This window comes from Ptychodera flava, chromosome 9 (genome assembly GCF_041260155.1).
Source record: "Ptychodera flava strain L36383 chromosome 9, AS_Pfla_20210202, whole genome shotgun sequence".
Classification (NCBI taxonomy): Eukaryota; Metazoa; Hemichordata; class Enteropneusta; family Ptychoderidae; genus Ptychodera; species Ptychodera flava.
In genome coordinates, this window is record NC_091936.1 from 28,541,839 (window position 1) to 28,554,291 (window position 12,453).

Sequence of the window (12,453 nt, forward strand, 5' to 3'; positions counted from 1 at the left end):
ATTTGCATATACTACAGAAGTGGTGGGGATTTCTAATGTTTCAAAAGTGTATACGTGATATTGATTCAATTCAGGCATAACTAATTCATTTTTGAATGTAGTGTCTATTTGGACATTAACGGATGTATCCTTTACCATGCTCTGAAAGAAAAAATAATTCATAAAGTAAGCATATTAAGACATTTGAGTAGGTCTATTTCACGGCAAATTCTTGCACAATTGTCAAATCCTGTCCTAATTCCATTGCAGTGCTTAAAGGTTGTTGGACACTGGAAAAGGGAAGTTCTTGAACTCATTCAAGATTTGACAAGTTATGATAAGACTGGCACGTCATTTCAAAGAACAACAATATACACACGATATCCGGTGCAGGCGATGTGGACAAGCTAAATTAAGTATTCAAGACATTTTTCAGGTGCAAGGATGATAAACTGTAGTAGAAGCTACCAACGTAATGTTTCAAATTGAAACACTGGGCACATGTAAACCAACAGCAAGAGTGTGCGTTAAAATATTAATCAAATCAGGGATTAATAAAATATAATGCCACGAATATAGCTTCTATGAAAATGTCATTATCAAAGAATATGCTCCGAAAATGAAAGATGTTACGTATGACAATGGGGCACCTGAAAGCGGCACCCAAAATGAAAAATAAAGATTTAGTAACTGTCCGTGCATTATTTTTACTATATTTACTGGCAATCATTTTGGGAGGCATCCTCTGCTTGATTATTTTCGAAAGCAGCCTCTCGAAATCTTTTTTTAAATCTTTCAACCCCACCGCGGATACCAAATGGTGTGCCCTTAATTTAATTTGGTCTGCCGAATATATCCGCGTCAGCTTTATACAAACATATCACAAAGAGGATAAATACCAACGCAGACATATGTAGCTAATCACATATAATTGTGCATTAATTCGGAAAGCATTTCGTCATACGCCATAAATTGGTGGCAGATGGTAGTAATGTCGTCTGGAGTTACTTAACAATTTTTATTTGGGGGTGGGGGCGACGAGGTTAGTCTACATTATAACAGATGGACAAATTTATTCGGTCAGAATGGGATGTTTGCAAGTGAAGATATGGACAACATATATGATAATGGAAGTTTACCCAAAATGTTAATTAACTTGTCATGGTAGTCTATGGGTAAACTATATATTAAATATTTTCCTCGACAAAAGATACTATGTCTGGGCATTTATACATAAATATTGACTTTTAGACTGTAACAAGTTTCTTGATTATACAATTACAAGCTAAACAATGAATGAAGGTAAACATTACAACAATTGTCCCTTTTGCCATGATTACATAAGAAAGGTTTGGAAACGGGATGACCCACCTCACCTTTCATGAACACTGAACATAATTAACACAAATGTATAAAAGGGACATTAGCTTTAGCTTTTGGTCAATCATGTATGTTTTGTGCCGTGTCTCAACTGCAGTTTCTTGTTCTACTCCCCACTGCATACTAGAATAACAAATATTAAGTTTGGCAAATATCCTGTAGACTGAAATCATTGTTCCTGATGACAACTGAATTCTTGTCAGGACTTGAATTCAATTTTAAACAATAATGCTGACTGTACACTTAAGGCTTAAGTTAAAAGCACAGTGACTGGACTTTTCATGACGCTTCAGAGAACAGAACAAGAAACTGCAGTGGATACACAAAACAAAACAACCCAAGTAGGCTAAACGTTACAGGTAGCAATAAAATGACAACCGAACGCATATTTCATGTCAATCAGAGACAGCTTTGTTTCGAGTCCCCCCCCCTTTAGGTCCACAAATCTTTTCAAATGCGCCAACATACCCTTGATATTTTCAAATCCTCCTGTCAATTCTCCCGCTCCCTCTACAGAGGTGTTTTTGAATGCAGCGTAAGATGTGTAAGGCTAAAAAGAAAAAAAAATTGTGCTGTTCCCATAATTTGTTTTTTAAAAATAGGGTAGGTAGGTCGGCAGAAATCTTTTTTTCCAATATATTTTTATTTTTAAATATGCATTTTTATGGGTTCAGGGCGGTCAACACTGGTCACAACATTTCCAGAAAAATGTATCATAATAAAAAAGGGAAACGAACATAAAAGACATCCACGTTCCAGCAAAAATCAAATGCCAAGTGACGAACGCGTGATTTTACGGTTCTTTCTTTCTTTGTTTTACTTGCGTGTTTATGTAACTCTAAAAAGTTGAGGGTCGGCAGGTAAAATATAGGGTAGGTCGCGTTATCGGAACAGCACAATTTTTTTTTGTTCGGCCTAAATAAATCAAGTTTTGATAACCGTTATGTTGTACGAGCTATCGGCCACCATGTTTGTTTTGCAGTTCACCGAGCTTCCCTGACTGGACGAGCCAGGGTAGTGACATTGTTCCCCTGTACTCGCGACAAGCTATTAGATGTTTAGCACGCTCCATCAGTAGGCGTAGTGCCAGTATGGCGTTTTTGTCACGCGATAACCAGACGTCGCATAGGTGACGCAAAGACGCTCAGGACGGCAAATGACACTTTTGCGCATACATGTAGTCATAATTACGTCTAGGATTTTTTCAGATTTTCTTGATTTTTTCCGTGAATTGAGACAAATAACTTCGTAAAATAGTATTGTAAATCTGCAAGCATCTCTGATATCAGAATATATTTGCACAAATACAAGAAGAACTTGCTGTGATTTATGAAAACGAAATAATGAAGTCTCATTTTACTTTTTATCTGACGCCTCGACAAGATTTCTTTAAGCCTCATAAATAACTGCATTGCTATTAGGTTCACATCTCGCAGTAGTAAAACCCGCAGTATGTCAGATGAGAGCGACACTGTGAAATAGAACTGGTGTGTAAAAATGTGTGAGTCGTGTTATAAGGCATTAAGCAATAAAGCATACCCAGCGATGGTATACCACTCCATTTTGACAAGTTGACGACATATATGCAGGAGTGATAGCGAGTGCATATATGAAGTGAACTGGTCAAAATTGAGTTGTATACCGTCTCTGGGTGTGATTTATTACTATTATATCATAACAGTATATTGAAATTCTGGTGTGGAACATCAAAAACGGATTTATGCTCAAGCTGAGAGCTCGCGCGTATGCCAACTGTGGTGTATTGCCAATGTACCATGGTTCTTTTAGCGTCTCGATCAATCAGATCGCTGTATTTGGGTCATCAATATACTGGTATGATGTAATAATGCAAACCCGCATGCACGACCAACACACATCATACATTAAGTTTCGGTTTCAGTTGTGAGCAGCAGTGTTTGATGACAATAATGATGATGTTGTACTTGATATCATTTCTTGGTACTTGCTTTACCATTAAAGTGGTAAACGAGAAAGGATCGTTGCACAATGGACGCGTATATAGTTTAACACCAGACTAGACTCCCAGGGCTGTTACATAAAAATCAAATGGCACCTCCGGCTGTTGCCGCACAGAGGTTTGTACTTTACGACGATGCAGGTAATACTACGATGATCCGCTTTCAACATTAATTCCGCAATCACAGAGTCTGCAATCACTCTGCACTGTCACTTGTTTTTAAAATCATAATTTTACATCCTTAACACCCAACCACTAGCTGTTGTCTCAAAGTTTTTAATCAATTTGATTTTCAATTCGCTGTTTCGAACATTTTTTATTGTGTGCTATCATTTCCTTCCATAGGATTTTTTAAAGTGAATGGTCCCCCCGCCCGCTGCCTCATACTCCTCCGTATTTTTCTCACAGTAACCGTTTCGCTGGCCTTAAAGACTGTTTTTATAACCCACTTTTAACGTTTATATACATACATACTATATTGAATACGCCTTAAAACGGCTGTGCAAAGTATGATTCATATGCGTTCAGTGGCTTTACAATACTAAACTTATTTTATGTAATTTCCATATTTCGCTGAGACAATAAATGTCTTATTGCTCTATTATGTATTTATCACAAAGGCAATGTTTTCATAAGTCTGTTGTGTACCTTGTCATTTCCAAAGAATGTTTCGTCATCAGTAAGATTCGGCAAGGATATCTCATCACTTTCGGAAACGGCACAGAACTTCTACTTTACCATCGGAAACAGTCGCTACAACAATATCACCGTCAACATTTGTCGTAAATACTGGCTCATCTTCAGGATCCTTAAAGAAGGTCTCGTCGCGTCGCTTCCTTGTGTCTGTCCACTATGATATAAATTAGTAAACGTGAAAGGATCATTGCACGATGGACGCGTAGTTTCACACCCCAGTCCGTTTTGAATAGACTAGACCCAAAGGGCTGTTTCATGAAACATTACACAAAAATCAAACGGCACTTCCAGCTGTTACCGCACAGAGGTTTGTACTTTACGACGATGCAGGTAATACAACGATGATCCGCTTTCAACATTCCGCAGTCATAAAGTCTGCAATAACTGTACTTTGTCTTATTTCCAAAATCATGTTTTACATCCATAACGCCCAACCACTGGCTGTTTTCTCAAAGTTTTTAATCAATTCAATATTCAATTCGCTGTTTCGAACAAGTTTTATTGTGTGCTATTTTTTTCCTTCCATGTGGATTTTTTAAAGTCAGTGGTCACCCCTCGCCCTCTGCCTCATACTCCTCCGTATGTTTCTCATAGTAACCGTTTCACTGGCCTGAAAGACAGTTACCCTAACCTTCATGTAGATATATACTTACTATATTGAATACGCCTTAAAACGGCTGTGCAAAGTATGATTCATATGCGTTCAGTGGTTTTACAATACTAAACTTATTTTCTGTAATTTCCATATTTCGCTGAGACAATAAATGTCTTATTGCTCTATTATGTATTTATCACAAAGGCAATGTTTTCATAAGTCTTTTGTGTACCTTGTCATTTCCACAGAATGTTTCGCCATCAGTAAGAGTCGGCAAGGGGATCTCATCACTTTCGGAAACGGCACAGAACACTACTTTACAATCAGAAACATTCACTACAACAATATCACCGTCAACAGGTGTTGTGAATACTGGCTCATCTTCAGGATCAGTAAGTTAACGAAGGTCTCGTCGCGTCGCTTCCTTGTGTCTGTCCATTATGATATAAACGGACCCAATGTACACTATGAAGCCTTTAGAGCGGGCCTGGCCTACGCTGTACAAGAAAAACGTACAATTGTAGAATCTTTTTTCTACACGCACTGGACGCAAGGACACAACAAAACAAAACTCAAACGGCTATTCAATGAGACCTTTGACCTATCAAAATTGAGTCAAATCGTGGAATACTCTACCGTTGCAGAATTTAATAGAGAATGCAATAACACCATAGAGCTCCTATTGGTCGACTCAGCTGTTACGGTAGATTGGGATTTATATCTGGACCGCGCTAAAAAATATCTAGAAATCTACAACATAAAACTGCCAGCATTTGTCGACCTTGTGGCCAGTCAGGGCAAAGTACTTCCTTCCCATCGCACATCTCCATCAGTAAAGTGCCTTGGGGTCTATGAGCCCTCTTTCTGGAAATCTCTGCTGACCCCTAAAAGAGTGCTTTCTAACGGCACAATCGACCGGCACCTGTTGTATGCCGAACCGATCAGGAGACTGGGCAAAACAATCGCATCGATCATGTGCAACGGAAATGACTACATGGCTTTGCACTTTGCACTTTGGAGGAACATGACAGGAGAAGTGTGAGTGATACTGAAATAAAGTTTGCTTTGTACAGGGATGTGGTGCAGGGTAGAATCGAAAATAGGCCAACGGGCATGACCTATTATTGGCTCATATATATTCAAACATGACAGAACTACCAAAACCAACTCCATGTTGTAAGGCAAGCAACTGATTTGGGTGACATGTTGATAAGCGAATGAAAGCGGACGACGATAGCAGTGACGCTATTCGGCTACACGGGGCCAATCAACTTATCCGTTTTGAAAGGAAGAAAAACATTTCGTATGAGTAATTTTAGCCGACTTTTAGGAACTAAAAAAGTTTTCTTGATACTCTGGTGCATGTCCTCAATACCCTAGGATAGACTTGAAAATATCTCCTTAAAGTTAAATAGGTGACTTGCTTAGAGAGGTGCTCTTCCTATGATATCTGGCTTCAAAGCAGTGTTGTTTCTCAGACTTGAAATATCAACCAGTATTAATTCCTCGCTCCTATTGGACATTAAATCAGTGCTTTCTCACTTATCGAAAGCTACTTTTAAAATTAAGGTTACCTTGGCTGCGCAACTCAGCCTGACTTTTCGCTTAAATAGACAATTTTGAAGTATTGCAATTTCTCAAGAAAATAAACCGACACTTTGATGATGGAATCTGTCAAATAAATTGATGAGTGAAGTTACCCATTGTATCAAAATATTCTCATCAGAACTAACAATCTGAACAGCACTTTCTTAGAGTATTCGTCAACCATTATCACTGTGTAGCACAATTATATACTGGAAACCAGCATGTTGATCGTGCTGACAAACAACAATTTTCAAACGATTAGGCATCTCCCATACATTAAAATATAAAAAATGTCCTCGTTGAAGCTGACGAGGGGCCACTTTCAGTACTGTTCACGTGATTTGATTGAGGGAGTTGACATTGGATGAGAGCCACCATTACACATTTCATGTGAAAAGTTTTAATGCTTTTTCTATGTTTGTTTTTCACTTACAGTTGTGGTCGAACGATTTGTTCCGGTGAAAAGGTTGAAGTCGTTGCCGCCATTAATAAAACGGCAATCATGGCAGCGAAAGACATTAAAGTTTTTATACAAGAAAATAATCTCTCGTGTATTTATGTGGCACTTCGTCCCTTCGCAAGGGTGAGTTACTTAAATTACTTGATAACATAAAACTAAGCTTTAATGTGAACAACACCACAAATGCATCTATTTAGGTCGGGCAGTTTTGTGAACGCAGTAGAGTGTAAGTATAATAGGGGTCGACTGGTAGGAGTAGGTCAAATTCTGAGTAAAATTGCTAACTACTGCATATCGCAACTACATTCACTCGTGACAGACTTGGTGAGTAAACGGCTCTCATTTTCATTTTTCTGCTATTTTTAACAAAATAAAAAAATTCAGAGTGAACTGTGGAGTTCATCTTTTCAGGTGTTGTTGCAAATTAGACGGGTTTTCAACATGACACATTGTACTTGTCACCGCCGTCACTTTTATTACTAACTGATATTTTGTTGTCATTGGATTATTGTGGAATGCCTTGAAGTGCACCATTCCTAGTCTCAGACTAGTTTGTTATATCAGGGATGGTTGGTGATTCCGCATGCAAATATTGCTATACCTATCAATCTGGTGCAGCCAGATTACATGTCAAGTTTGAGCTGTATACAGATGCCTTGGTAATTACCAATACAACACTTCCTGGGTAATTGTCTGGTTTGCCATCAAGTATTTATGTTAGCTGTTGCTACTGCAATTTCACAGCGTATCACACAGTATAATGATAATCGTCCCTGGAATGTCAAAATTAACGTAAAGACTAAATAAGCTTGTGTTGAAATGCTGTACTGGAAAAAGATGCCATTATCATCATATAATTACCAAGGAGTGAATTTATCAGAATATTTCAAATTTTGTGTACAGAAAATGTTACAGTTCCTGAGGACTGCTTGTGTTCCAAATGTTGTTGATGTGGACGACTTGAAGTCGGAAAAATACCATGAAGCAAGAGAAGTGATCAACGATAACTACATATTCTCTTTAGTGGAGCAAGAAATTTGTATAGGTAATGATTTCTGATATTCATAGTGAACTACTTTATTGTGTCATTTGAAAACGACAACACAAGCTTTATATAATATCCCCCTGTGTGTTACAGGAGCCAAGATCTTCATGGCCAATTTACGTTCATCCTGGTCTCGTCGAGTTCGCCAATATCGCTCTGCTTTCGGTCGGCACAGCACATATTTGGCAGACATCATCACCTGGAAAGATTCTCGTGTCCCTCTGAGAAAGTGAAATCACAAATGTTTTAGTTTGATCTGATTCCATTCAAAAATAATCGGTAGAGCCAATGTAGGGGTAAATTTGATAATTCATTTCCTAAGCTGCTGATGTCAGACATACACCTTGTTGCATAACGTATTGAAGTTGCTTCGAAAAGGTACAGTCAAACCTGTATAGCAGTTACGCTATGGTCCAAGAAAAAGTGACCACTATGAGCAGATATGAGGAGGCGAGGGGGCCTGTCTATAGTGTTGAGGGTGGGTGTGGCAGTCCTTTCTGTGTAGGTGGTGTGCAGTGTGGTGAACTTAGTACAGATAGCAGCCAACGATAAAGTTAAATCTCATAAATCTCTTAAAAACATGATCCATGCTTTTAAGTTTTGAAAGAATTTAATGCAGATGTAAATTCATTCAGCAAATGTTTGACAGAGGTCATTCAGAGTCAGATATGACAACCGTTATACACAGGTTTTGTACCAAATTTGAGCAATTTTATGTGGCCGCTGACCACATCTGTGACTTAGAATTAAAGAAAGCAGTTGTTCTGTGAACATCTACTTGCAGCACACAGGACCCAGGACTGTAGCTTATTTACAAGGATAGTCATTCAAGTTGAGTTTTTACAAATAATTGATTTATAAGATTTTCCCGGCATTTTTCCTAAATGTAGGTACTACATCAATTTAGATAATTTGTGTGTAATTCAATAAAGGTCTAAGACCAGTTTAAATATGCAGTCTTGATCCAACGCATCAACCTGTTTGGACCAATATGTTGATACTCCGTCTAGATCAACTATCGGGCAAGATTGTGACAAGTACCGTACATTTTTAAACAAAGCATAAACCAAGGCTACTAATTTCACAAGGTTATCAATGTATCTCACTGTCAAGTTTGGGCTCAAATATGATGATCTCTTTTGTTTTTGTTTTCAAAGTGACAAATAAGTCAACTGGGCTGGGAGGTTTCCTACTCATATTCAATTTTGTTACTTTTTATTGTAAAGAATTTGTAATTTCGATCTCATGTCACTATTATAAACTAACGAAATAACAATGATGATGTACTTTGTTGACATCACAGACAGCACTGCATCAAAATCATCAAAGCCCTACCAGAGAACGGTCAAGGAAAAAAAATGAAAACCACTAACCTGGTTCAACCTTGAACATTTCTGCATCTACTTCTGACTTCATGGTGCTGCTACATTTACACGTACATGAATGTGTGAGTGTAGGTGCTGGTAGGTTGTGAATTTGCCACTGCACGGATTGTTCAGATGCCTGTGGCCTACATGTACCTTGTAGACCTGAAAAGGAGAGGGAACGAGATGGCTGCTCAAATTACTACTAAAATACAAGTGAATTGTTATGTTATACTTCATTTTATAATGCTCTCTATTTAAATCTAAAACAAAACAAGTGGATATTTTTTTCAATGAATTGGACAACTGTTAATGTTTTTAAAGAAAGGCAAACACTTAAAAATAGCGTCAATGACACTTGGTTCACATTTGGTTCGATGTGGCAGGCTAGAGTGAATATACCTATCTACGTTTACCCCTGGTAACATGCATACCTAGTTTCAAAGCAATACGACGGGCGATTTCAGAGCAAATTAGTTTTTGACCGAAAATGAGAAGATTTGCCCCAAAATTACAAATATGAAAATTTCGCGATGATTTTAAGACAATCAACTAAGGTTGCTTCTTGGTACCAAGTTTCAAAGCAATCAGAATTGTTAATTCGGAGGAAATTAATTTTTGACCCAAAATGCGAAAAATTGCGCAAAAAATACAAACACGGAAATTTCATCACAATTTCTACAAATCCAACAGAAGACTACCCTATTAAGAATGTAAGTTTCAAAGCAATCCAACATGAACTTGGAGAGAAAATGATTTTTGACCAAAAATGGGAAAATTTGCAAATATACAAATACACAAAGAAACAAATTGCAAAATAAAAATATGAAAATTTTGCAACAATTTGAACACAGCTAACAGAGGCCAACACTACAATCATGCATACCAAGTTTCAAGGCAATGGGACAAGCACTTTCAGAGAAGATTTTTTGATTAAAATCGGAAACATTGCGCCAAAAATACAACTATCAAAATTTCACCACAATTTGAACAAATCTAATTAAAGTTGCCATAAATAAGCTGCATACCAAGTTTCAACCAAATCTGGCTTGTGGTTACAAAGTTTTGGCAAGTTGCTTGATTTTCCCTTTTTTACCTCATTTGCATACCTTTGACACTGACACGTTCATTTGAACCATTCACATCTCTTTCCCTTGGTGCACCTGTACACCAAATACTAAAATGGTAGGTGCTGCAGTTTTGAAGTTTGAGATGTGGACAGACAACATTCGCACATACTAACATACATGCATATAAGATCTCTTTGGTGGACAATACCAAATGTGAACTAAAATTGTTACGGTTGAACCATACCTTTACTTCTGGTTGTTAGTGTCTCCACTTTTGCTTGATGAGAAGTTGAGTTTTGTTCATTTTCAGTTTGACACGAGTCAGATCTTGTTTCAATCTGGAATGAAGGCTCGATTCAGTTTGGAAGTAATTCTGTCGTGAGACTGAAGTATATTGCAAAAATTCATGTTCAAAGATTGTGCAAGGTACAAGAAGTGAACAGAACATGACCAAAATTGAGAAGAATATATCATTATTGTGAAAACGTAGCACCATGAAAATGTAAATGGTTATTAAAGTGACCAGTCATTTTATAACATTTTTGAAATATATTGTTTTGATTCTATTGATCAAGATAAGTAATAACATCAGGAAATACAAAATATCACAGAAAACGTAGACCCATGAAAATGTAAATGATATTAAAGTGACACAGTCATTTTATAACATTTTTGAAATATATTGTTTTGATTCGATTGATCAAGATAAGTAATAACATCAGCAAAAAGAAATTTCACGGAAAAGAGCATTTGATTCAGGCGAAATTTTAAGTGTCTGTTTTTTACAAAACATCGCATGGTGACCCACGAATTTTATTTTTATTCCAAAAGGAAGAACGTGGTTCAAAATTTCTCTGAGACAAGTTTGAGCAAACGTTTATGTCTTTCAAAATCAATGCGCTTACAGACAATAAGAGGAAGAAATGATGATATTTCTAGAATCAACCATGACCTAACAGTTGCTGAAATAACACTACCAACCTTACATTTGATTTGAATTGGCTCAGTCTGCATGTGTGTGTATCATATATTACTTTGCATCTCTGGGTTGTCGCAGAATTCACTGTTGATGGCGCTGTCTCATTTTGTCCGCCACTTTCCTCACTGTTACTAAAAAACAATGAATTATTGGCTTGTGCATGTGATAAATATATTATTCCCTATTATTTTTCTCTGTTCGGCTCGAAAAATACTCGTGACGTAATGACCGTGTCGCCGCTCGTCTTCGACGTGTGGTGACAGAGTCATTACGTCACTCGTATTTTCCTTCGCCGAACGAAGAAAATATAATTATATCTAAATACTTACATATTACAGATGTAGCAAGTTTTGTCCGGGAAAATATTCAATAGCTTACCCATATACTACCATTAGAAGTGAAATAATACTTTTTGGTGAAATTCCAATGTCATATTTGTTGTCCGCATCTGCACTTTCAAACACCCTATTTGAATCAAGTGCATTTACAATTGCCAAACACTTATAAAAGCACAGATTTAGCTAGTTTAGTATCGTAAAAATATTCATAGTTTTCTCATGGACTACCATGTAAAGTGGATCAACAGTTTTGGTGAAATCAAATTTCTTGAACACATATGCACTTTTAACCATCCTATTCTAATCCAGTACATTTATATAAATCAACAAACATCTATAAATGCACAGATGTTGCTAGTTGTATATTGGAAATATATTGTACATAGTTTTCTCATAGACTACCGCTTTTTAGTTAATCAACATTATCGATGAAATTCACATATCAAAATGTTTGTACACACATGCACTCTTTACCTGCCACTTTAACCAAAGTACATTTACATGAATTATCAAATATATACAAATGTACAGATATAGCTTTTTTAGGGGAAAATGTTAATACTTTGCCGGATAGACTACCATGTATAACGATAATATATTTTTGGATGAATCATTATATCGACTACAGTTTGCCTTCTAATAGTTGCAAAAAAATTGGTCACCCTCACCAATAGGCATGCGTGAATTTCATGACCCTTAATATTGCTTGCATAAAAAATTGCGACCCACCTGTAATTTCTGTCCAATCCCTTTGAGGGGGATTTCAAAATTATAGCAAGTCAGAATGGGGGATTTGTACGTTTTGTGAGTTTGTTTGGGGGCATTTGAAAAAGTTAGAACTTTTTTGGAGCCCCTTCCAGAGATGTTTGTGAATGCAGCCTTACCGGGAAGGGATGTGGCCTTTCGGCTTTTAATCGCAACATTACTTCTACTTTAAACGATAATCAGGGCCCCCTCCAGAGGTGTTTGTGAATGCAGCCTT

The 12,453-nt window shown here is 37.1% G+C and overlaps 1 protein-coding gene and 1 long non-coding RNA gene across 2 annotated transcripts; one reads left to right on the forward strand and one right to left on the reverse strand.

The window, feature by feature from the left end:
• The first annotated feature begins 3,426 nt into the window (after window positions 1-3,426).
• Window positions 3,427-8,833, forward strand: LOC139141260 (uncharacterized). Its single transcript, XM_070710885.1, has 5 exons — window positions 3,427-3,478; window positions 3,916-4,155; window positions 4,877-5,666; window positions 6,651-6,798; window positions 7,579-8,833. The coding sequence occupies exons 1-5, from the start codon at window positions 3,427-3,429 to the stop codon at window positions 7,732-7,734; spliced, it is 1,386 nt and encodes a 461-aa protein (XP_070566986.1). The 3' UTR covers window positions 7,735-8,833.
• A 266-nt stretch (window positions 8,834-9,099) lies between these two features.
• Window positions 9,100-11,242, reverse strand: LOC139140586 (uncharacterized). The gene is made up of 3 exons (XR_011554025.1): window positions 11,136-11,242; window positions 10,399-10,492; window positions 9,100-9,249 (listed from the first exon to the last, which is right to left on the reverse strand). It is a non-coding gene; the product is annotated as an uncharacterized lncRNA (long non-coding RNA).
• Between the last annotated feature and the right edge of the window lie 1,211 nt (window positions 11,243-12,453).

What these genes read in the sequence shown, in the direction of transcription:
- LOC139141260 (XM_070710885.1), top strand. Translation starts at nt 3,427, where the DNA reads ATGGCACCTCCGGCTGTTGCCGCACAGAGGTTTGTACTTTACGACGAT. An exon ending in TGTACTTTACGACGATGCAG is followed by an intron (nt 3,479 to 3,915) that starts GTAATACTACGA and finishes TATTTCGCTGAG; the next exon opens with ACAATAAATGTCTTATTGCT. An exon ending in CACTTCGTCCCTTCGCAAGG is followed by an intron (nt 6,799 to 7,578) that starts GTGAGTTACTTA and finishes TTTTGTGTACAG; the next exon opens with AAAATGTTACAGTTCCTGAG.